Source organism: Salminus brasiliensis, chromosome 11 (genome assembly GCF_030463535.1).
Source record: "Salminus brasiliensis chromosome 11, fSalBra1.hap2, whole genome shotgun sequence".
NCBI lineage: Eukaryota > Metazoa > Chordata > Actinopteri > Characiformes > Bryconidae > Salminus > Salminus brasiliensis.
In genome coordinates, this window is record NC_132888.1 from 22588474 (window position 1) to 22612887 (window position 24414).

The window sequence follows — 24414 nt, forward strand, 5'->3', positions numbered from 1 at the left end:
TAGAGATCCTAATTTCCGTGCTTATAGCAGAGGTCAGTAGAATAGTCCCCTCCCCAGTGGTTCAAATAATGCGTTGTTCAGATTTTAGGTTCTCCAGGTACTCCTTATTCAGCTTCCATGAAAGCTTCCAAGCTTCAGGTGCAACGTACACATCAAGCTCAAAAATGTAAGAGAATACGTTCAGAATTTATGATTCCAGGGTGAGCGAGCAAGTAGTACTCTGCCAGCATTCTGCCGGCTATCATGGACAGCTAAGCTGATCCTCCTGCTCTGCAGAGCGGTGGGTTGTTCAGGTGTAATGCATTATCCAGCTCTGACTCACGTAATCAGGCTCCTGTGAAACAGAGAACAGATGAGAGGTGAGAGGCCTGGTTCTTCTTGTTCAGTAATTGCAGGCTATCCAGTTTGTTCGACAGAGTTTGCAGATTAGATAGGATCATTGCTGGGAGGAGTGAACACAGGGCTGTGCTTTGAAATCACATTAGGGCCCTTTTCTAGTGAGTTTTTCGCTGCCTGGGACAGGACAGGACAAGGTATTGAAATGAGACCTTTTTCTGACCTACTGCTTATTTATTTATTTATTTATTTATTTATTTATTTATTTATTTATTTATTTGAAATGTAGTGATCCTGATGTTCCAATCAGTTTTCTGCCCCCCACCCAATCCAATCCAGTGTGATGAATGTGTAGACTTTTAGCTATAAATCAAGTAATTTAACAAAAATATTAAACTAACAATTTAGGAAATGTAGCCATTTACACTGGTTCAAAAGTAATTGGACAAATGAACAAAATTATCAATACAATGATTATTTTTAATACTTGCAAACTGTTTGTCAGCTTTTTAACTGAATATGTGTGTGCAGATGTGCAGAAAGTAACGCTTTATACACTTCCGAATTCATCCTGTTGCTTTGACACAGTTCCATTGGCAGTTATACATGCCAATAGTGCCTCCACCATGTTTGACAGATAAGATAAGATAATTCTTTATTAGTCCCACAGTGGGAAAATTCTTACATTCTCAAAGATGATGTGCTATGTTTCAGATTAAGAACCCTTCCTTATCTTCACCATACTCATCTAATAAGATCAGATCAGATCTTTGTGTTGTTGCTGTTCTGTGATTTTTTTGGGGGGGGTTTGTACATTGTACGTGTAGTATAACAAACAACAAAAAAGAAAAAAAAGAAAGCCACATTATGTTCGTTTGCAGTACAACATTCAAGTATTGAAGCCATGTTTTCCTCAAATGAATATCGCGTTCAGTAAGGATCTATTCTTTTGGGAAACTCAGTCTCCATACCAGGAGAGCTCTGTACCCAATAAATTCAGTTCTGCTACCAGACATGGAGAAAAGTAACCACAGAGATAAAAGGGCATCAATTTTGGTTTCCCGAAGGTTTTATTGAAAAGGCAAAAAGTCATTAAAGAATTAACTGACATCAATCCTTAGAAGATGTGTATATATTATTTCAGCCTACATCCAAATTCCAACTGACACCCAGCTGAGAAAGCTCCTTCTGATATTTAAGACATTAATATTTAGACAGTTAAAGTTAAAATACAGCTGGGTATAGTAAATTTGTTCGACTTTTTCAATATGAAAAATCCTTTTATAATTTAGTTTTCTCATTTTTGGTAAATCCTGTGGTGAAGTCTGTTATTTGTATGTATGGCCAGTAGCATAAACTCTGAGAGCTTTTGTTAACAGTGTTATGAGTATTATGAGGGGGTGGGGTTTTGGGTACTGAAGATAAAATGTGCTGGGACTGTATTTTGTCAGGTGACATACAGCTAGGTTATGGCTTCAACTTAAGATAGCTCAACTGCAGACATTTAAACCATTGTGGAAATGCATTAGGATAACCTTATTATTATTATTATTATTATTATTATTATTACTATGTAGTTGAAAAGTACTTCATGGTATTAGTAGATAGGTATTTCTATAGCTTACTGATAACTACTGATAACATAAATTATAAATGTTTTTTTTTTATTACATTTTTAATGAAATTATTGGTGATGCAATAGGATTTATGTTTGTACCTAAATTCAAACAGAACACTTTATCACCACCATCAGGCCAAACGGGATAATTTCATATGCATATGTGCAGGTGAGCCCTTGGGGACTTGCCAAGAAAGGTGAGAAATAACTTTAAAAATGGAAAGAGGTGCATTTAAACAACCATATATGCAAACTGAGAGATAACATATGCTAGTGGTAGCTTTATATATATATATTGATATTTACATTCATTTTCATTAAACATAAATTATACATCTGACTCTGTCATACAAATATTTCCTTTTTAACATCCAGAGAATTTGACTCTTCCTCTCCAGAGAGGCCACCCAGGTGCTTGTCGTCACTTCAAGACTGGTCTCTTCTGGCTGGTCTCCCTTTACGCACCATCAGACCCCTGCAGCTTATCCAGAATGCAGCAGCACGGGTCATCTTCAATGTTCCTAACCTCAGCCATGTTCATCTCCTCTGCTGCGTTCTCTTCACTGGTTTCCTGTAGCTGCTTCCCCCATCAGATTCAGAACCCTGTCGCTGGCCTACAAAGCCAACAATGGACCAGCCGCTGCGTACTTGATGGCAATGATCAAAACCTAATCAGTACAATAAAACCCTTCCAGCTTCAAGTACAGCTTGGCTCGACCCGCCATCCCTCAAAATCCACGGAGGACAAGCATCCAGACGTTTTTCTGTTCTGCACCGAAGTGGGGGAACGAACTTCCCCTGGGTGTTCGAACAGCAGAGTCACTCAAAGACTGAAGGCCCACCTCTTCCAAGAGTACTTGGGCGAAGTGTAGTGTGGAGTATTATGGTCTCCATCCTTTTTAAAGCTTTTGTTAACAGTGTTATGAGTATTATAAGGGGGTGGGGTTTTGGGTACTGAAGGTAAAATGTGCTGGGACTGTATTTTGTCAGGTGACATACAGCTAGGTTATGGCTTCAACTTAAGATAGCTCAACTGCAGACATTTAAACCATTGTGGAAATCCATTCAGAATCCTGACCCTAGCCTACAAAGCCAAGAATGGACCAGCCCCTCCGTACTCGATGGCAACGGTCAAAACCTAATCAATACCAAGAGCCCGAACTTCCCCTGGGTGTCCGAACAGCACAGTCGCTCACAGACTGAAGACCCACCTCTTCCAAGAGTACTTGGGCGAAGTGTAGTGTGGAGTATTGTGCTCTCTATACTGACCTTTGTGTTTAGTAGTATGTAATCTAAAGGTATTTTTGGATCCTAGTCTATACAAACTAGTTGTGGGTATTCTTGAGCTAACGGTGAAGCACTTTTGTAAGTTGCTCTGGAGAAGAGCGTCTGCTAAATGCCTTCAATGGAAATGTATGTATGTAAGTATGCCCCCCTTGGGCTGCCACCACAGATCTGAACATTTGGGACATAAGACCTCTGAAGGCGTCATTTGGTATCTGGCCAAGTCCTGTAAGTCCTGTAAGCTGTGAGGGGGCCTTTATGAATCACATCAACTTTTGGTAGGTACTGACCACTTTATTCACACAAAAAAAGAGACTCAGATTATATGCGTTTGTCCTGCTTTCTTATGTGTAGAATAACCAGATGAGTTCCTGCTCATGCAGCACATTCTTACTCAGAAGACTAACAAGAGGATATAAAAGGAAGTGCTGAGTTCAACACAATGGAGCTCTGCATACTGAGGTACAGTACATCACAAGGTACGGTCTGACAAGGATATGTGATAACGGCTCGGCGAAACTGTAAACTGTATTTTGACACCCTATGTTTTTTCAATGACATACTGTCAGGTCCTTAAGTATTTGGACAGTGACACAGTGTTTGTGAATTTGCTTTCGTACATCACCTCAATGGGAGTGTAATACAGCAATCAAGATGCTAAAAGTGTAGACTTTTTAACTGGTTCAAAAGTAATTGGACAAATTGGATGCAAATTCTTTGTCAGTGTCTGCCTGGCATCCGTAACACATGAGCCAAATTCTGAGTTTCCTTCATTAAGATGCTTTACCAGGCTTTTACTACAGCCTGTCTTCAGCTGCTGCTTGTTGAGTCTTTCTGCCCTCATTTTCATCTTCAGTAAGTGTAAGTTCAATAATATGCTATAATTATAATAATAATAATAATAATAACAATAATAATAATAATAATAATAATACACTTTTGGGTTGCTTTACTGAATGTGTTGGGTCATTATTATTTGACTGAATCTGAGCAGATAGTAAAGCTCTATACATTATACACAATTCATCCTGTTGCTTCTATCAGCAGACACATCATCAAAAACACCAGTGACCCAGCTACTCTGGCAGCCACCGTGCTTCCACCATGTTTGACAGATGCTGTGCCATGCTTCAGGTCAAGAACCCTTTCTTATCTTCTCCATACTGCCATCTGTCCTCTTCAGAATCTCGGATCAGCTTAACCTGGTCCTTCTGATCTCGAGTGTTACAACTGCTTTACATCTTGCGGTAAACGCTCAGCGTTTCCTTTCGTCAGGATGTTACTTCCTCCAACGCCTTCGTCCGAGAGTCAGCCTGCCTCAACAGCTCCTCGGCAACTTCTACAGGTCCGCGGTGGAGAGCATCCTGACCGGCGGCAGGATGGAAAGAGGAGGAAAGCCATCAGCATCTCCTCTGAACCCACTCACCAAAGCTACTTCCTGTTTCAATCCATACAATCGGAAAGAGGTACAGAAACATCAGAGCTAGAACCACCAGATTCAAGAACACTTGCTGTTAAACACAGAGTTCCCACACTTAGAATCAACCCCAGGCCTTTTATCTCCTTAATCTGTCATGAAATATTGAGGAAAAAGGTCAAAATGTCAGTAATTCCTGCTGAGTTAATGCAGTATTGTAGTTAATCCTCTAAACCTTCATTACTATTGTTCATTGAGGTGGTGTACAGAGGCAAAATGACACAAATTCTTCTGAACATGATCGAATCTTTACTTCGAACACGGATCTGGCTGCACCCATAGTACGGATGTGTTTCACAATGCCCGTGATATTTTTTTGATGTTTGAGGCTTCAACAGTGCCCCGAAAATAACTGTTCCACTAACCCACTGAATTTATCCAGGACATTTCAGCTGCTGGAACTGACAAGGGATCCAACCCCAGTTCAGAGCATGTGACACATACATGTATGCATTCACAAATTTGTCTGAATGGATTTCAAATATTTCCCCTTTTCCATCCCGTCTCGATCCGTGCCTGCTGTTGTAAATATAGTGTATGACTCACTGCATCCGTGACGGTTTTCTAGACACAAAAAAGCTCTTCCCATATAATGGATAAAATACATGCTTCAGGCACCAGCAGTGTCTAGCACCCACCAGAATGATGCAACTCGAGCTCGTGCTCTAGTATGCTCACCACGCATTGCTATTCATTGAGGAGGTGAGCAGAGAGAATTAGCCGTTTGGAGATGGGAGATTAGCCCAGAGAGGTCATTATCAATGAGGACACGAGTGGAAATCTCCGACACCAGAGTTAACAAGCTCCTTTTGAACTGAAAAGCTTCTCAAGCCTCCTATTATATAGTTTCCCATCTGAAGCCCATGTGTGTGTTTTATGTATTAAACTATATTTTTGATATATGTGCAAAAACCTTGTATCTGCCAATAGACCAATAAAAATAATCTAAATAATCTAATCTAGAATAATCTAGAAATAAGATTTTTTACATTGGCTTTTTTATGTAAAGCTAAGACGTTCTCCTCTCCCCTGTAAAGTTGGAGATACATGTTTTTTTTTTGTATTAGAGACAAGTGTGAAGAACCTTTTAAAGGTCTATAGAACATTCACTCGCTATAAAGGTTCTAACCTCTAAAACATCTCTGTTACATACAGGGTTCTTTAAGGAACCGAATGCAATTCTTCTATGGCATCACTTATATGTATATATGCTAATATAATTAATGTAATAAATGCTAACAGCAGGGTCGCACAGTTAGTCATTTTACTTCCTGTCGCTGTGATACGAGCTTCCTGTGCAGACTGTTAGCAGAACAGATTAAATGATGTCACGGGCGCAGCGCGAGAGTGATGTAATTAGACTGGCAGGAATGTAGTGTTAGACGCGTCTGTGCTTCCTCACAGGACTTGGACCTGCTCTCCTGTGAGCACAGTAAGGGATTTATTTACCTTCCTCTAAACACTCAATTATAATACACAGACATGCCACTAGCCGACAAATCCACAGTAAAAAGGCTCACTCCCAGAGTTATGTGACACAGTGATGACTACTGCCACAACACATCATCAAATCAGCATCAGTTATAGGTCTATATAGAAAAATTTATATATATATATGTTTTATATATATATATGTTTATATATATATATATATATATATATATGTTTTTTTCTTTATTCTTTATTTTTATTAGTTTTTCCATCCCATTACATCAAAATTACATAAAACATAAATGCTTTCGTACAAATCTAGCCTCTTCACAACATTCCCACCCTTATCACTCCACCCCTGTAGTGCCAGTAAGTAATAAAAATAAATAAATAAATAAAAGGTCTCACAGAGCAGGTGTAGCATAGATCCAGGAAAAATAGTATCTATAGTATATATATTGCTTATGCCATCCTGGTGTTAAGGTAGACAAGAATTTGTTGTCTGTAAATGAATATTTATTAAAATAAATTAAATAATATTTACTAGGAATAAATGTAATAATATTTATTAAAATAAATTAAATAATATTTACTAGGAATAAATGTAATAATATTTATTAAAATAAATTAAATAATATTTACTAGGAATAAATGTAATAATATTTAGTAAAAAACATTAAATAATATTTACTAGGAATAAATGTAATACAATTTAGTCAAAATAAATTAAATAATATTTACTAAGGATACATTTCTTAATACAAAAATAAATTAAATCATCTGTATTCCAGTACAGATCACTGATTACTTACATTACAAATTGAATTGTAATGGAATTCAATTGATTTTACTATACTAACTACTATACTTACTATTCTAATTACGTTGAGTTATTTTTGGATTACTTGTCTTTTTAAAGCCATTTATTCAAATAAAGACAAAGCAAAAACTTGAAATGAAACTGTACTGTGTGTCTACACCAACTCCAAAACCATCTCCGCATGTCCACATTGAGCAATCTTGCGTCCACATGAAGCAAATCCCTAATCTACTACATTATAAACTCCATTATTGCTGGAGCAAAACCCATCTCCAAAATGGGAAAAACGAAAGGAAAAAAGTGTATATGTTCATAGTTAATGTAAAGTGCAATGATTTTATTAAGTATATTAAGTAATGTGAGTATTCATTTTGATCCATTCATCAAAAAAAAAAGAAATGCAGACTGAATCACACAGCTTAGACCAGCATGAATTCCCTATTCCCCATAGTGGTGTAAACTGGTTTATGCTGGTCTGGTTTGCTGGTGTTTGCTGGTATTCCAGCAACTTTACTTGTGTACAACATCAGTGTTCTTGTGAAACGCCATCAGTCGCAGGCCAAGTACCGTTCCCTTCAAAAGTTCTCTTAAAGCTGAGGGACTATTTACTGCTGGAAGACAGAATTCCTATTGAAGATGGATATTCTTTTCCTTTTTGCTTTAAAAATGAAGTTAAGGGAAATAAATGTAATTTTAAAGTTAATGGTATTTTTACAGCAGGCCAGGGAAGGCAAGCTCGAGATTCTCCACCAGGGGCGCTGTTACACCTAGCTAGCTCTGCATGTGTGTCATTAAAAACATTAAGAAAAAGCCACCATGATCATCAACAACATCAGCATCAGAGCCGGCAGCATGTGGCGAACCCACGCTCGCTCGCTCAGATTTACACACATGGTTGATCAGAGTTGAGATCCTGTTCACTGTAGCTAGTAATCACTTAATCAGTTTTAAATGTACCTGTGATCTTATTATTTACTTCATTTACTGTAACTGTAAATGAAACGGATTACAGCTGGCTACTGTCTTTGCACCCTGATTATCCTTTTATATTTGAGTAACGGCAAAACTCTGGACATTTCGTACAAAAGAATAAACATGGTCACAAAACTGGGTTGTTTTGTCTATCAACATACCTGGGGGGGCTTTTGGTGGAGCTGCTGGCTGATTTCTAGAGTGCTGAGTGGTGTCTGGGTAGTTATTGAGTAGCAGAGCAGCGGGCTAACTGACCAGCTCACAGTAATTACTCAGCCAATGGATGAATTATCAGCGATAGTTAACAGGCCTGAAGAAGTCGGTTAGGATCATTTACAGCCCCTGAAGAAGCTGACCAGAACAGAGCCGGTTAAACAGCTAGTCCACAAAATCTGGCAAAGTTTAAATATTGTTTTCAGATTTGATTTTTTGCCAGAATAACGTTTAAACGGCTCTATTTTTTTATTTCATCAAAGCGATTGGCAAAAAGAAAGGGAGCGTAAAAGTGGGGACGGCCGTTGTTAGGGGACTAACATCTTCTGTTTAACGGGGAACCGGATAGGGTCAATCTCTAACACTTAACTGTTAATGAAGACTTTATGTCATATTGCCCCCTATATATCACGTATGTCTGACCCGCTGACCCGCTGAGGACTCCATGGACTCCACAAGACCTCTGAAGCCGAAGGTGTCCTGTGGTGTCTGGAGATGAGGCCTCAATGAGCATCAAAGAGCCCGTTTGTCAGTTCACCAGTCATCCTTCCATGGAGTCTTCCACTTTTGGTAGGTAATGACCACTGCATACCGGGAACACCCCTCAAGGCCTGTCTTAGAGACGTTTTGGAGATGTTCTGACCGAGTTGTCTAGAACATCCCAGGTTGGCTCTTGTCAAAGTGTCTGAGGTCCTTAGGCCTGCAGATTTTTCCTGCTTCCTACACATCACCTTCAAGAACTGACTGTTCGCTCGCTGCCTAATATAGCCCACTCTGACAGATGCGGCTGCTCCCAGATCATGGATGTTATTTACTTTACCTGTCAGCTTGCCATGCCAGGTTTGCAGCAACCTTTCCAAGCATTTCTTTGTTTAATCATCTGATTAATCAGTTACGACTTAAATCTGCACTAAATGGCCAATGGTTTGTGGACACTATCACTATCATATCATATGTTTCTTGCAAAATCAAGGGTACCAACAGCGTGTCCTTCCATGGCAACTGCTATGGCTTATTAGTGCTCGTCCCAGTAGTGTGTGTGTGTTCTGTTATACAGTAACCCAGTACTGGCTTCTGAGTTGTTTTGAACCCTGCAGTCTTTTTGTGGGCCGATTAGTGCTTTTGGACCCAGCTGTGGTCCACTTAGTCTAGTCTAGATCTAGTGTCTACTGATACTTCATATACACCTGCCTTGCAGATGAATATCTTTGCCTCACTGACTTCAGCTCTCAGCTCACCTATTGCTGACACAGGCCAACAGAACGGGCCGTTCTGGAGCAGCTGTAGATGAACTTAGGCTTCCCATGCCCGAAACCAGGCAAGAGGGCTAGAGGGGGTAAATAACTCTCCCAGCATTTGAGCTGTGGAGCAGTGAAACTGGGTTCTCTTTAGTCCCGGAGTATCATCCAATACTTTTAGGATGAGGTGGGGTGCTTTTTGTGATCCAGAACTGATCATCCAACATCAGTACCTGATCTCCCTGATGCTCTCGTGGCTGAATGCTATCGGATCCTCACAGCAAAGGTTCCAAAAAAGTACAGACCGTTACTGTAGAATACATTAAAGAGACACACTCGCCCTTGATTTTACAAGAGACATTGGATGGCGTCCATTGAGTGCGGATTTAGGCCGTAACTGAATAAACAAGCAGATGAATAAAGGAAGAAATGATTGGAAAGGCTTTCGCTGCAAGTTGAGGTGAAGTGTGGAATGTGAGCACACTGCCGACATGGTAACAGAGAGGAGGCTCTTTCAACTTGTTTGGAAAATGGCTCCTTCCAGTGGACAAGCTCGGATTGCATCAGTACAGAATTATTTGAACTGTGGATTCAAGTGCGGGAGTAACACCCAGAAATAAGCCTGCAATGCTGGACCAACCAGATCTCAAATACCTGCCCATCAGGAGCGGTCATTAGGATAGCATGTCAGAAATATTTGAATATAAATTAATGGATAAATGGATAAATATTAAAAATGTTGGCATTTTGGTAGAAAATGCAACTGCTGTACACCCACACTGTTTAAAAAGGGGTTTGCTATAAAAAATGGTTCTATATATTATCAAATCATCATTACTATTATTATTATTGAGTCAAACTACATTTTCAATCCCTAAATAGAACCACATAAGTATATTAAACCCATACACGCATGCACTGAAAAGTGGCAAGGCTTATTAATTAAGCTTTTTTTTTTTTTTTAGAAATATCACCAACCCCCAATTTTGAACCCCACCAGTACAGCAACCCCTTAGTATGGTTTCGCCCCCTATTTGAGCACAGAATTCTCAAACCCTACAAGGCACGTCAGTCTGCATTCATTCTCTCGCTCAATTGATTTGGACGGGGAAAAAAAAGATACCATTGATTCCATATAACCGATAAGAGATCACTTGCCACCTTAGCAACAGAAGCTCCTCACAGCCCACACGTGCATGTGTAATGTTACCCTGAGTTGCATATAAAACATTAATGGCAGCGGGATTCTTTGGGAGCTGGTGATGAAATTATGGTGTAACCTTTATCAATGTACCAGCAAACCAGCTATGTGCTGCTGAACATCACTCCACAGCTACCATAGCCCACTCCTATAAATGCGATACCGCAATTACTGCATGCCTACTGATTCACAATTCAGCAATTAGACACAATTTGTGGGATTTTCATCTTCAAATGGATGATTTACAAGTTTTTTTTTGCTTTGGCTTTTTTTTTTCCATGTTTTTTTCTATAATTGTATGACGACCACCCCCTACACTTTGTCAAGATTCCTGAATTAGCAGCTGCATTAAGTAATTAGCAAAAGGAACCATAATCTACATTATTATTGTTTTTCCTACAAGGTTTGATTTTACTATATGCTGTATGTTTTTTTATGCATATGCTACGTGTTTTTCCCCACAAAACCTCTCTCTTTATGCCTTACAATTAAAAAATACTGTTTATGTTACTGTGCCTTTAAAACACAGTATATATGTAAATGACCTTTGTTCTGCAAAGCAGTCTGGACTGAAACACTCTCTATAACTTCAACCTGACTGATGAAAGCCTAACAAACTGGTCTAGTCCATGTGTTTTCACATGACATCACATCACAAAATCAGAGAATTCAGCTCCGCAGCGGCTGCATGTTTGGCCTAAGGACACGATGGACCTGAGAGTGAATGAAACTGTAACAGTGTTTACAGGCTACGCAAAACCTTTGATTTAAAAAAAAATGATGAAAGTGTTTTTTTCTTAAATACAATGTCATACAATTTTAATGTGACACATTCTAGAACCAGAAACACATAAATATAAAATATATTTACATTTTAAAATAGACAAATAGAACATTTTTTTCCATGCTTTCACTATAAATGTATGAACCCCCCAGACCCCCACCCATTAAAAAAAAAAAAGATTCTTAAATTAGCAGCTGCATTAAGTAATTAGCGTTAGCAAAAGGGAACCTTACTCTACAATTGTATTGTTTTTCTCCGAGGTCTGATTTTGGCTGACTGATGAAAGCCTAATAAACTGATGCAGGACTTATAGGTGGATGCAGGGCTTATAGGTGGATGCGTGTAAATGTGTTTTTTACATGATATAACATCACAAAATCAGTGAATTCAGCTCTGCAACCACTGCATATTTGGCATAAGGACACGTTGGACCTGAGAGTGAATGAAACTGTAACAGTGTTTACAGGCTACGCAAAACATCTGATTTTAGAAAATGATGAAAATGTGTTTTTTCTATGATTAGGAGCCTTTTATACAGACTAGAACTAATGTCATTTTTAATGTGATACATTCTGTGCTATACTGTATAACTGAATATATATGCATGAGAAATATAACTAGAAAAAATATAAAATAGACAAATAGAACAGTTTCTCCTTCTTTTTTCCTATTACATTTTTTCCATGTTTTCACTATAATTGTATGAACATCCCTCCCACCCACCCCGAACTATTTTTTCCCCAAAGATTCTTAAATTAGCCTTAGCAAAAGGAACCATAATCTCCAAGGTCTGATTTTACTTTTTATGTACAAAATCCATTTTCCTGGCTGACTGATGAAAGCCTAATAAACTGATGCAGGGCTTATAGGTGGATGTGTGTAAATGTGTTTTGTTTTTTTTTTACATGATATAACATCACAAAACCTGCAACAACTGCATATTTGGCATAAGGACACTACAGATCTTAGAGTAAATGAAACTGTAACTCATCTGATTTTAGACAATGATGAACATTTTTTAAGTGTTTTTTGTTTTCTATGATACAGAGCTTTTTAATACACACTAATCATTATTTGAATTCTAACACTGTATAACTAAATGAATGAATGTGTAATATAACTAGAAAATGAATATTATAATATTTAAATTTAGAATAAACATTTAGAATAAACAAATACATTTTGTCTACAACTTCTTTTTTATAGTGTAAATTATTTATCTAAATTTTTGTAACTGAGTGTCTTGCTATCCCTTTCTGCTGTCACACTGTGAATTTCCCCACTGCGGGACTAATAAAGGACTATCTTATCTATCTTATCTTATCTTTTTTACTATAATTGTATGAACCCCTCTAATTTTAAAGATTCTTAAATAAGTAATTTGTGTAGGCAAAAGGAATCATAATCTACGTCCCTTATTGTTTTTCTCTGACATCTACAAACTCCATTTTCCAGCCTCTCTTTATGTAAAATTAAATATCGCTGCTGTCCCAGAAAACCATGTCTTTCTCCATTTTTGCCTGTTTTTGATGAGCAGATCAATAGAAATGCTCCAAACTACTTAAAATGAACTCATATTTTACAGTAATGTCCATTATGGTTTGTCTTTTACTGTAAAGTCACCATTTTGGAGATCCATGTTTTTACACAATAAGCCACAATATACTGTTTATGTGATTGTGCCTTTTATACACAGTATATATGTGCACTATATATATATATATATATATGCACTAGAGATTTACATTTAAATTTAGGCAGGAGGAGGAGCCTACAGGAGGAAGGCCTCTGGGAACAGGGCTGGTGACCACTGTTAGTATTAGTAATATGAGACATGGCTATAATAGATATATAAATAGTGGGATAGCGTACCATGTCGTATTCAGGCCTGGATGAGGGGTTAACTATTAGTAAAGACTCTGGATTCAGACCTGATGAACCTGGTGGCCCAGTAATAAAGCTGAATTCAAAATAGGTCGCTGAAATTCAGAGCTGATCATGCACAAAGTGAATCCTTTAGCACAAACAAACGAGCAAATAAAGAAAGAAATAAATAAAGTAAACTTAAACACCACAGGGCTCTTAATTCCCTGGCAACAACAGTGAAAAAAACACACATTCGACATGGGGATTATTCCCTTTTACTACAGCAACAAACAGAGAGATCAGTCAGGCTTCAGTCAGATTTCACTCTGGAAGGAAAAGAGCAGCCAGTTGTGAAGTGCTGCCACTGACCAGCCCAGACCGCTAAGAGGAGGGACGCCCAGTGAGATCGTGATCAAATCAGGATTTTTCAGTTATATACAATAAAAAAAATAAAAAAAAAAACAAATAAAAAAAAAATATATATATATGTATATATATATATATACAGCACCGGAGAAGTTTCTCTGTTTTTACTATTTATAGGCAATGTGTTTAGGAAAATTAACATTAGCGTTGTATTTTATAAACCATGGCCAACATTTCCCCTCAGTTCGGAAGAAATATTGCTATTTAGAGCATCTATTTGCAGAAATGACAACTGCTCAAATATGCAAAGAAATGATAATAATAATTATAATGCAAATTTAAAAAAACACTGTACTAATATTTGAACTTTGAGAGCATATAGAAATCACCATGGTGAAATAACATTGACTGCCAATCACAGCTTTCATGTCTTGGCAGGCTCTCCACTAGTCTTTCACATTGCTGTTGGGACTCAGCTTTGTTTGATGAAATCTGACCCACATATTTTCATGTTTAGCCTAACTCAATACAGATGAATGAACCTTCATCAAGCGCGTCAATAACTAAGTTCTATGAAATATATATATATATATATATATATATATATATATATATATATATATATATATATATATATATATATATATGACAACATGTTATCATTATGACAATAAGTTTTGTCATAACAATAATAATAAAAAACAGCCCCCTACATATTTCATTGGATATATCATCAGTATTAATATAACACCAGCCAGCAGTGTGTTTATTAACGGATAGCTTCATTTGGACCTGTTTAATTCAATGCAGTGCAGCAAATGTTGAATAGAAATCATTCATTTCATTCATTTCTGACAGCAGCTTCTAAAGCCCCTGAGTAATGTGATAATATCTTTGAGTATTGTGATTATAACACATTCGCCGTATTGTGCCCTGTCCCTCTAGCCCCCAAGCACCTTATGTCATGTAAAGTCAGTGAGGTCTGACTGGCCAAAAGAGTCATCTGATACACAGTGTCAGACACCAGCGTCTCAGCTGTTTCCGCTGGTGTGGTATAGGCTATTAGTTCACAGCTCAGACAGAAAGGTTACAGACAGTGATGTCCTTCCACACTTGATGTGATATCTAGAGAAATCGAAGGGTTCTACAACCTGGCCTAAAAAAATAAATCATTAAATACATAAGGGAATCTAAACAGTAGTTCTCTAAGACTGTTAAACACATAGAAATGAATAAAGCCTGCTGTGCCATCAGACAACAGGTTTTCAGACAGAAAAGGCAGAAATCCATTAAAAAATTATAATAATATATAATGTTGCACCATAAAATTGCTATTAAAAATGACATTCAGGGCACTGTTCATTCATACAGTTATATAGAGAATAGAGAATACACAGTTTACACAGTTTATTAATGGCCATTTGATTCATGGCACCATGGTACATTATGACATTTGATATGTTTTATATGTTGTATATATATATATTGTTTGTGTGTGTGTTTTTTTGTTTTTGTTTTAGTTTTTTTTCAGCGAATGAGTAAAGAAGGCACTTTCAAATCTGCATATTTACCATATTGTCCATCCTAAGGTTTGTTCCCTGTGGGGATTTTTTTTTCACGTATAAACTCATCTGAACAGGGGTGCCCAAACTTTTGCACACAACTGTAGCTACATGTCCATTTTTTTCTAAATATAATATATATATACTTAGGTACTTATCATGAAACTATCTTTGCTTTCATGATGATATTGTAAAATATTAGGAATGTCTAGGGACATTAGGACTGACCAGGTCTAGATCTAAGAACATTAGGACTGACCAGGTCTAGATCTAAGAACATTAGGACTGACCAGGTCTAGATTTAAAAACATTGGGAATGACCAGGTCTAGATCTAAAAACATTGGGACAGACCAGGTCTAGATCTAGCAACATTAGGACTGACCAGGTCTAGATCTAAGAACATTAGGACTGACCAGGTCTAGATCTAAGAACATTAGGACTGACCAAGTCTAGATCTAAGAACATTGGGACTGACCAGGTCTAGATCTAAAAACATTAGGACTGACCAGATCTAGATCTAAGAACATTAGGACTGACCAGATCTAGATCTAGAAGCATTAGGCCTGACCAGGTCTAGATCTAGCAACATTAGGACTGACCAGGTCTAGATCTAAGAACATTAGGACAGACCAGGTCTAGATCTAGCAACATTAGGACTGACCAGGTCTAGACCTAAGAACATTAGGACTGACCAGGTCTAGATCTAAGAACATTAGGACAGACCAGGTCTAGATCTAGCAACATTAGGACTGACCAGGTCTAGACCTAAGAACATTAGGACTGACCAGGTCTAGATATAGAAGCATTAGGACTGACCAGGTCTAGATCTAAGAACATTAGGACTGACCAGGTCTAGATCTAAGAACATTAGGACAGACCAGGTCTAGATCTAGCAACATTAGGACTGACCAGGTCTAGACCTAAGAACATTAGGACTGACCAGGTCTAGATCTAAGAACATTAGGACAGACCAGGTCTAGATCTAGCAACATTAGGACTGACCAGGTCTAGATCTAAGAACATTAGGACTGACCAGGTCTAGATCTAGAAGCATTAGGACTGACCAGGTCTAGATCTAGTAGCATTAGGACTGACCAGGTCCAGGTTTTGGAACATTAGGACTGACCAGGTCCAGGTTTAGAAACATTAGGACTGACCAGGTCCAGGTTTTGGAACATTAGGACTGACCAGGTCCAGGTTTAGAAACATTAGGACTGACCAGGTCCAGGTCTAGGAGCATTAGGGCTAACCAGGTCCAGGTCTAGGAGCATTAGGGCTAACCAGGTCCAGATCTCGGAGTTCCCCTTAATTAGGGGGAAATCCACAGCTGTAATTTGTTGGCCTGTGGACTACAGTGGTTTAACCTCCCCGTCTGTCAGAGCTGAACCGAAAACAGGTTATGTGGACAAGAAACTAACATGCTAAACCCCACAGAGTCGTTTTTCCCTGTAAAAGCCATGTTTTCAGGGGCAGGCACAGCAGTGTTTTCACACAGAGCGACACTGATTACCCTGCAGCGCCGCTGTGCTGTAACCGGCTTTGGACATGTGTGGCAACAAAGTTTGAACACGGGCAAGACTCCAGTAGATCTGATGCAACAGGGCTGCAACGAGAGTTACATCTCCAAAATGTAAAAATAGTGTCCTTCCTCGTCGTTAGCGATAAACTAGTCCTTTAAAACAGTCTCCGGGCTTTCTGCTCTCTAGCTTTCAGTGGCATTCTCACAAAACCTCGTCGCTACAGCATGATTAAATAAGAGCAGTCTCAGATTTATGAGCGCACTAATCCACGGCCAGTTCAGAGAAAGTAAGCCGTTGCTGTTTTCGGTTAGTTTATATACATGAGGATTGAAGTCCGCACTAGTCTGTGGTGTGGTGATGTTTATGGCCCTGAGGAGCCTGTGCGGTTATTACGGTTCATTAGGGTGTGTGTGTGTTACATACACAGGGAGGACGCGGCGGACTGATACGAGCGTGTGTGACGCGGCTGGTGTTTGAAGAGGCGTTTTGCTCCCCCGGTCCCCCCAAAACTTTTCTAAACGTGTTTATAGCGGATCCGATCACATTGCGACATCAAATGGTTGTGACCGAACACGACGGAGGCGATGCTGCACTAATCTGAGGCTGCTCTTCTCTCTCTGCCGGAGTTTCTGCGTCGACCACGCACTTCAGACTTCAGCCAGTCCTTCAAAATGGAGTAAGTGTCAACTTTCATTCAGCGGGCTGCTGTTCACAGGCGCCCTGCGGTCCACCGACTGCTTTTATTATTATTATTATTATTATTATTATTATTATTATTATTTTGTAAAATAGATATTTTAACATTTTAATTCAATATAATTTTTGATCATTTTTTGTGTGGCTGTTTTAATCTGAAAAGACTTGTAGAAAAAAAAATATATAGAGATATTTCCTACGCTGTCCTAGTGTTTTAGTACTACCTCAGCTGCGGCGGTGGTGTAACTAGCTAACTAACTCGCTCACTGTACAGAAAGTACAGTTTTCTGACCGCTTAGTTTATTTTTAACACCAGTGGCTTCTTGTGTAAATCTGTAATGGTGGCAACTAGTAGTTTAGTCCTCATGTGACTGTCTCCAGAAGGTTTCAGGGTTATATTTGGCACAGATGTTGCTGAAGAGATGAAGGGGGGAACTGAGAAGTGAGTGGCCGGAGTGTTACAGGGGCTACTGTACTTGCACACACTGTGCCATAACAACAACAACAACTACAAGTAGACAACCTGACAGTTTAATATTTAACTTTTATAAATGTACAAAATTAATTCATTTAATTAACTTAATTAGTAAATAATGGTCAGTTTAATTCAACCCTGTTTTACTGTAATATTTTCTCTCATAAAAACTGCTTTAGAAAGACTGACCTGCTGCTGCTGTATAGAGGTCATATACACCAGCACTGTGTACTGAAGAGGTTCCATTCAAATCTATGGCAGCCTTTTTTTTTTTTTTGGAGAGGCATTGACTTAATTTAAGTGTTAATGACTAAATTGTGATGTTTTTGACTCTCTGTTTTTCTTCCAGGTTTCACTTTTTCTCATCATTGTGCTTTGTGACGCATTTCTCATATTCTGATGCATTGATCGCAATTCAGCATTTCAGCCAAAACAGGGAGCATTCAGTTGGCATAGATCCTTCTTGGGAAAACTCTCCTCATTTGCACAGTCGACCTCAGAATGTCCTCTTTCCTACTGGCTAACGACGGCCAATCCTAGAGAAGAGGGGAGGAGTTAACACGGACATAGGACATAATTGGTAAGCAGCGAGATGATTTTTTTTTATTTTACCCGATTGTCGGTGGAAACCGCACTGCAGTATACGTGTTAATGGCGTACAGTAAGTAAAGACTGGCTTTTTTGTTGTTGTTGTTGTTGTTGTTGTTATTGTTGCGGATGACTGCTTATCTTGGACGACCGATACGGTTGCTGTTTAGCTTATTAGAATGTATGAAGTGAATGAATGGATGAATGAATGGATGCAAATGAACAGAACTGAACAGAACCTACTGCACCCTTTACTTACTTTACACTTGACACATCTTTGCATTTTTCTTCGACAGATTGGATGACGGACAATTTTGACACCTACCCACAAGCAACCTCAACTGAATCGTCTCCCGGTTCGTCCATACCGCCTTCACCCTTGGAGCATGATGTCCAGGTGCCCTCCGACTTGGAGGTAATGACCTCTCTCCTGAAAGAGGAACTTGCTCAACTCGAGGATTATTACCTGTTTGAATCGACACCCAAGAAAGTGGAGAGATGGCAAAAATGTGACAAAGGCTTACAAGCTATGGCCGCCCAGTCCTATTACCAGTTGCCCTGTACTTCTTCGTACAGTGTAAACCAATCTGAAGCTAACCCCAGGCTTGTTACCCTGGCAACAGGGGAGCTCGACCTAAGAGGCTTCTGTGGGGGCTCGGTCGGCAGACCGAAAATGTCCAGACCTGCCCCCTACAGCTATGTTCGGACCCACTCCAGTAGCCAAAGGATAGCATCGAATGGATGCAAAGACGTAGAGGTCTTCGAGAAAGAGACATGGACTTTCAAAGGAACTCATTCAGGTTACACAGAGATGGCTTTTGACCAGTGCTCCGTGGACAGGATTTTTGGGAAGAACCATGCCGGCGCAAAGAAGGTCAGAGAATGTGCTATCTTGCTAAAGGAAGAAGAGAAAAGCAGTTTTGCGGAAGATGTTTTTTATAGAGCGGAGATGATGAAAAGTTTCGACACACCTGTGGATACCCACAACAAGAGAGAAGGTCAGATTCACGGAATGAAGGCGGCCGGTCATGGTCATGAAGGTGTAGCGATGCCAGCAATGCACTGCGGCGAGAACGGAAGCAGTCCAGCGTATAAACATTCAGAAGTGGCCGAGTGCTACTTTAATCAGATCACTGCCAATTTAGAACCATATCACGGCTTTATGAATGAGCTGGATCAATCAGTCAGAACTGGGGCTGTTGAATCCCAGAGCAGTGGTTACTCACACCATGAATGCCTTGTAGATCAAAGCTTTGAATGTCTGTCTGGAGACTGCGTTAGATCTCTGGAGTTTCCAGCGCAGAAGCCCATGCACAGGCCACGAGAGAACCCGTGTGTGTTCAAGCCAGATGTCAAAGTAGGTTCCCTGGAGAGAAACCATGGAGAACGCAAGCAGAAGAAGAGAGACCAGAACAAGACGGCCGCTTACAGGTATTGTAGAAGCGTTGTTCTTCAGATTAAACGTTGGATAATTTATTTAATGCTTAGACTGATACGGAATTGACTCCTGTCAAGCTTGATTGTTCTTTGCTCTTTATAATAAGATTGGTTCTTAAAACCATGTGTTATTTACACTGTTGCTCTGAAACCAGCAGCTAAGAATACCAAAAACTGCTGGATTACAGAGCTGTTTTTTGTATTTGGAGAGCTCCAGATAGTCTTTGGACTCAAACTGATAAAAGCAGACTGATGCTGACATGCTCCACCTCTATCATCACAATAACAACAGGTATCGTCAGCGTAAAAGGGCGGAGCAGGACTGCTTGGAGGAGGAGCTTCACGGTTTGGAGGGGCGCAACAGGGAGCTACGAGACAAAGCAGAGTCTGTAGAGCGAGAGATACAGTACGTCAAAGATCTCCTAATTGAAGTCTATAAGGCTCGAAGTCAGCGCTTGAAAGAGGATTCCAGTGCCTAAATCTGTTTTCACCACCAGCATTAAAAGATCAGCTCTTTACACAAGGACTTTTCTAATGGGATCTGGCAGCATGCTTTTGATGTTCCGAGTAGTTGCAAAGCAGAGCTGAGAAGGGGGGAGGGGAAAAAAAAAAAGCTTATAATTTAGTTTTTTTTTTTTTTTTTTTTTTTTTTTTTGCTTAATCACTGGAAGTGCAGGCCATAAGATGTAATGAGGGACTTTAAATGTTTTGGAGCACTGTGATAATAGCCTTGAGCTGAAACAACTCGATACTCTTACAATAGCATTAAAGAGATTATTATGCATTCTATGAATCCTCACGATCCCGTCGACTCTTCTACTTTATATTACATTGCTCTGTAAATCCCGTCGTTTATACCAGACTAAGAGAACAGCACAGCTATTCTGCATATGCTAGCTCGGATGCGTATTTACACTCATCATGCTAATTGGGTGGGGCATGGAACCGCTTAGTAAGACGATATAACAGCAAGTTATTGTTGATTTTGTATGCCGTAACTATAAAGAGCACTGTAATGTGAAGTGACAGATCATACGTCATTTGCTTATTTCAATTCCATTAGCTTTCCATTTTTTTATATATATATTTTCACAATTTTATTATTTGATCTTACATGTACAGCAATTTATGGATTGTAGCTGATGTAATAACGTAGGATGCAGGAGATTGTTTTCCAATAACCGAACCTTTTTTTTTTTCAATAACATTTTAAAATACTGTACATTATCAGCCAATGTACTGTGGTTTATAGCACACGAGTAAGATTCTAGATTTCTTGGTGACTTCACTGGCTCAGGTACTGAATGCATGTCCGAAATACTGAAAAAAAGCATGTTTGGGTTACGATTTATTGCATGACCCACTATATGACTGCTTTGTGCATTACGATAGCGAGTAGACATTATTTCAGCCTTCGATCATTTAGCGTCATTTACTCGATAACATTTGCGCACCAAAAAGAAATTTTGATTTCCAAGGCATGGAATTGCATTATTAAGTCCATACTGAGGGGGGAGTTGGGGTGGGGGGAGTTGGGGGGGGGGTTGTTTGCTTTCTTGTGCAGGTTTGCGGCAAACAATCACTGTCATTTGCTGAAGATCTTAAAAGACTACGGGCCTAATGTCATTTATCTTTTTAAAAATCCAGGTGCACATTAGGCCTGTTGTATAAATAAGCCATGCCTAACAATAATAAAAAATGATCGTTATTAAGACACAAGCTCATGTGCGGTCATTTCCGCGGGAAAGCCTGCATTTGGTAACATGTATGTGAATCCGAATCAAATGGCACAATAAACGCGAACCAAATCATGCTGTTGCCTTTTTTTATGTGCAGCTATGAAAATGTACATTTTCATACATACATAATTTTGTTTGTAAGGATTTTGGTTATGTTCTATCTGCAGTCCCTGAGCAGGTAGACCTATGACTACGCAGGACACAGTACGTACTATACAGTAACACAGTAAGTACTATACAGATACCATACAGTAAGATCACACACAGTTATAAACACCTATAAATACCTAAGGGACACTGTACTAATACTGGGTACTAATCCTTATGCTCCAAAAACAGGCCCACGTCACCAAGGTGTTCTATCGGGTTCAGTTCTGATGACTTGAAACCAGTTAGAGACATGGTGCATCAAATTGTGGCCATGAAGGGATGCACATAGTCAGCAGCAGTGCTCAAACAGGCTGTGGCATTCAAGCCACGATTGACTGAAATCAAGGCACCCAAAGTTTTTGGCTCCATGGGTTCATGCTGTTGGCACCAAATTCTGACCCTACCATCTGTGAGCCTCAATCAAAAATGATTAGAGTTAGTTCTGGGGAGCCGGTGCCCGCTGCAGCCTCAGCTTTCTGTTCTTGGCAGATAGAAGTGGGTACCTATTTGGCTTCACTTCACTGGTGGGTATTAAGACGCTTTTCTGTTCTCCGCAATTGTACAGAGAGGTTATGCAGGTTGCCAAAGTCTTTTCGTCCTCGTCTGTTGGCCTCCATCATCAGCAAGACCTGCGGAACTGCTGCTCAAGGTTTTGCAGGGACATCCCAGGAGTTCAGCACTTCTAGAAATACTCAAACCAGCCCGTCTGGCCTGAAAGAGGTGTGTCTAGTAGAGTAATAGGCGAGTGTGTGTGTTCATATACTTTTCTTCATTTAACTCTCCACATATCAGGCCTAGGGGTTAGTGTCATCACCTCCCTGGACAAATCCATATTTAATCTCTTAAATATTTTGTGCTTACTGGCAACTTTAATTTGCTTCTTGTGAGGAAGTGTCATTGAACTGGTGTATAAGAAACATCTGGTTAGTGAACTATTCCCTCACTATGGTTTTCTTTCTACAACCTTATTAATACTTGAATATTCATTAGTGTCATTATCTGGCAACCACAAACAACTGCCGTCTGCTGACTCCAGAACTGAAGGCCACTAGAGGGTGTATCCCAGCCCGCTTTGTGGTCTGTGGCCTTGAGGTCGAGAAACCTTGCAGTAGCATGTGTGTTACCGACAAATTTTAGGTGCACTCACACCAAAAACCTCCCAAAAGTCATAAAACAGGCCTGATTAAAATACAAGAGTCATCAATTCCCGTGCTGCTGTAATCAGCCGCTTTTATTTGATTTACTAGCTTTAGAAACGTTTGTAAGGGGATTTATATTGCATGTTTTCTTTGTTTTCAGCAAGATGGCTTTTATGAAAACATCCAAATAAAACAGGTGAACAAGTTGCTCCACAGCACACTCACATCATTTACAGCGACGTCTGGGGCACAATCAGCTCGGCTTATCTTTAGCTTTCGCTGTAACTTCATTAAGAAGAAACGTCTTGCTCTTATTGCCTACTGCAATAACACTGTTGGAAATTGGACCCTAATGTTTAGAATGGCACACAGCAGGATTTACAAGTATAGCCAAGAGGATAGGCCTTGTGTAAAGCACACTTTCACCCCATGGTGGCACCAGAGGAAAGCACTGCAAAAAGACGTCTGAAGGATGGGCACGGCGCTCCCTTCTGGCACAGAAATGAATGGGTTGGAATAAAATTCACATTAGAAGCATCTTTGGAAGACTATTACTTGTTTATTATGAGTAAAGAGTGATGAGAGGAGTTTTGCCGAGGAGAATATTGCACCAATTTTGGGATCCGAGGAGCTGAGCGTAATGTTCGCAACTCCATAGAAATAACTGACTGATTCTTAAGCAAGGCAAATGTTCACATCACAAAGGGCATCACTGAGAGAGGAGGGCATACAAGCAGTAAAGTGCTTATATATTTATAAATAAATAATATTCCATTTCAATATTCAAGTCTTTGTCATGTCTCTACTAGGGCTGCATAAAACAGCAAGGCTCATAAGTATTTGGACAGTCACACAAGGCACTCTGTCACTCTGAGTCAATAGATAAGTACTAACCCAATAATGGCCTTAAGTCAAATGTAAATATCCGCTCTAATCCATTTAACTACACTGTATTGACAAAAATATTGGGACACCTGCTCATTTATAATCCAAAATCAAGGGTATTAAAAAAAAAAGTTGGGGTAACTGTTTCTAATGTTTTGGAGGAGCATTGCTGTGAGGGTTTGACTGTGCTGTGAGGGTTTGTCAGCCACTAGGCAAGGTAAGGTCGGAATGTTGGATGATCACCACCCCACCACCTCATCCCCAACTCCCCAAATCAATTCCAAAGGTATGGATGGACCACCAACCATCATTCCAGAGAATCCCACAGGCTTGAAACCTGGCATTAGGCAGCATGGTGCCAATAGGTTCATGTTTATGTGCTCCAGAGAGTCCTATTGTATTGGCAGTGCTTCACTACAGGAACTAGAGAAGCTGTGTGTCAATAATTGATGCAACTTTAAAGTAGCATTTTTTAGAAGGGTTGTCCACAAATATTTGTCCTAAAATTAGTTTTTAGTCCTTATTTGTATTTCTTTCATTTGCAGAATTGCTTTACTGAGTTTAATATATTGGACAACATCAGGTAATCCTTGTGACACGGCGACAGCAACGCCCC

General features: G+C 39.4%; 1 protein-coding gene across 1 annotated transcript; it reads left to right on the plus strand.

The window, feature by feature from the left end:
* The first annotated feature begins 17146 nt into the window (after window positions 1-17146).
* On the plus strand, window positions 17147-21396 carry atf5b (activating transcription factor 5b). Its single transcript, XM_072691226.1, has 4 exons — window positions 17147-17365; window positions 18210-18440; window positions 18745-19879; window positions 20178-21396. The coding sequence occupies exons 3-4, from the start codon at window positions 18750-18752 to the stop codon at window positions 20362-20364; spliced, it is 1317 nt and encodes a 438-aa protein (XP_072547327.1). The 5' UTR covers window positions 17147-17365; window positions 18210-18440; window positions 18745-18749; the 3' UTR covers window positions 20365-21396.
* The last annotated feature ends 3018 nt before the right edge of the window (window positions 21397-24414 follow it).

Coding starts and splice junctions, on each gene's coding strand:
- atf5b (XM_072691226.1), top strand. CDS start 18,750: ATGACGGACAATTTTGACACCTACCCACAAGCAACCTCAACTGAATCG. Junction 19,880..20,177: donor AACAAGACGGCCGCTTACAG/GTATTGTAGAAG, acceptor CAATAACAACAG/GTATCGTCAGCGTAAAAGGG.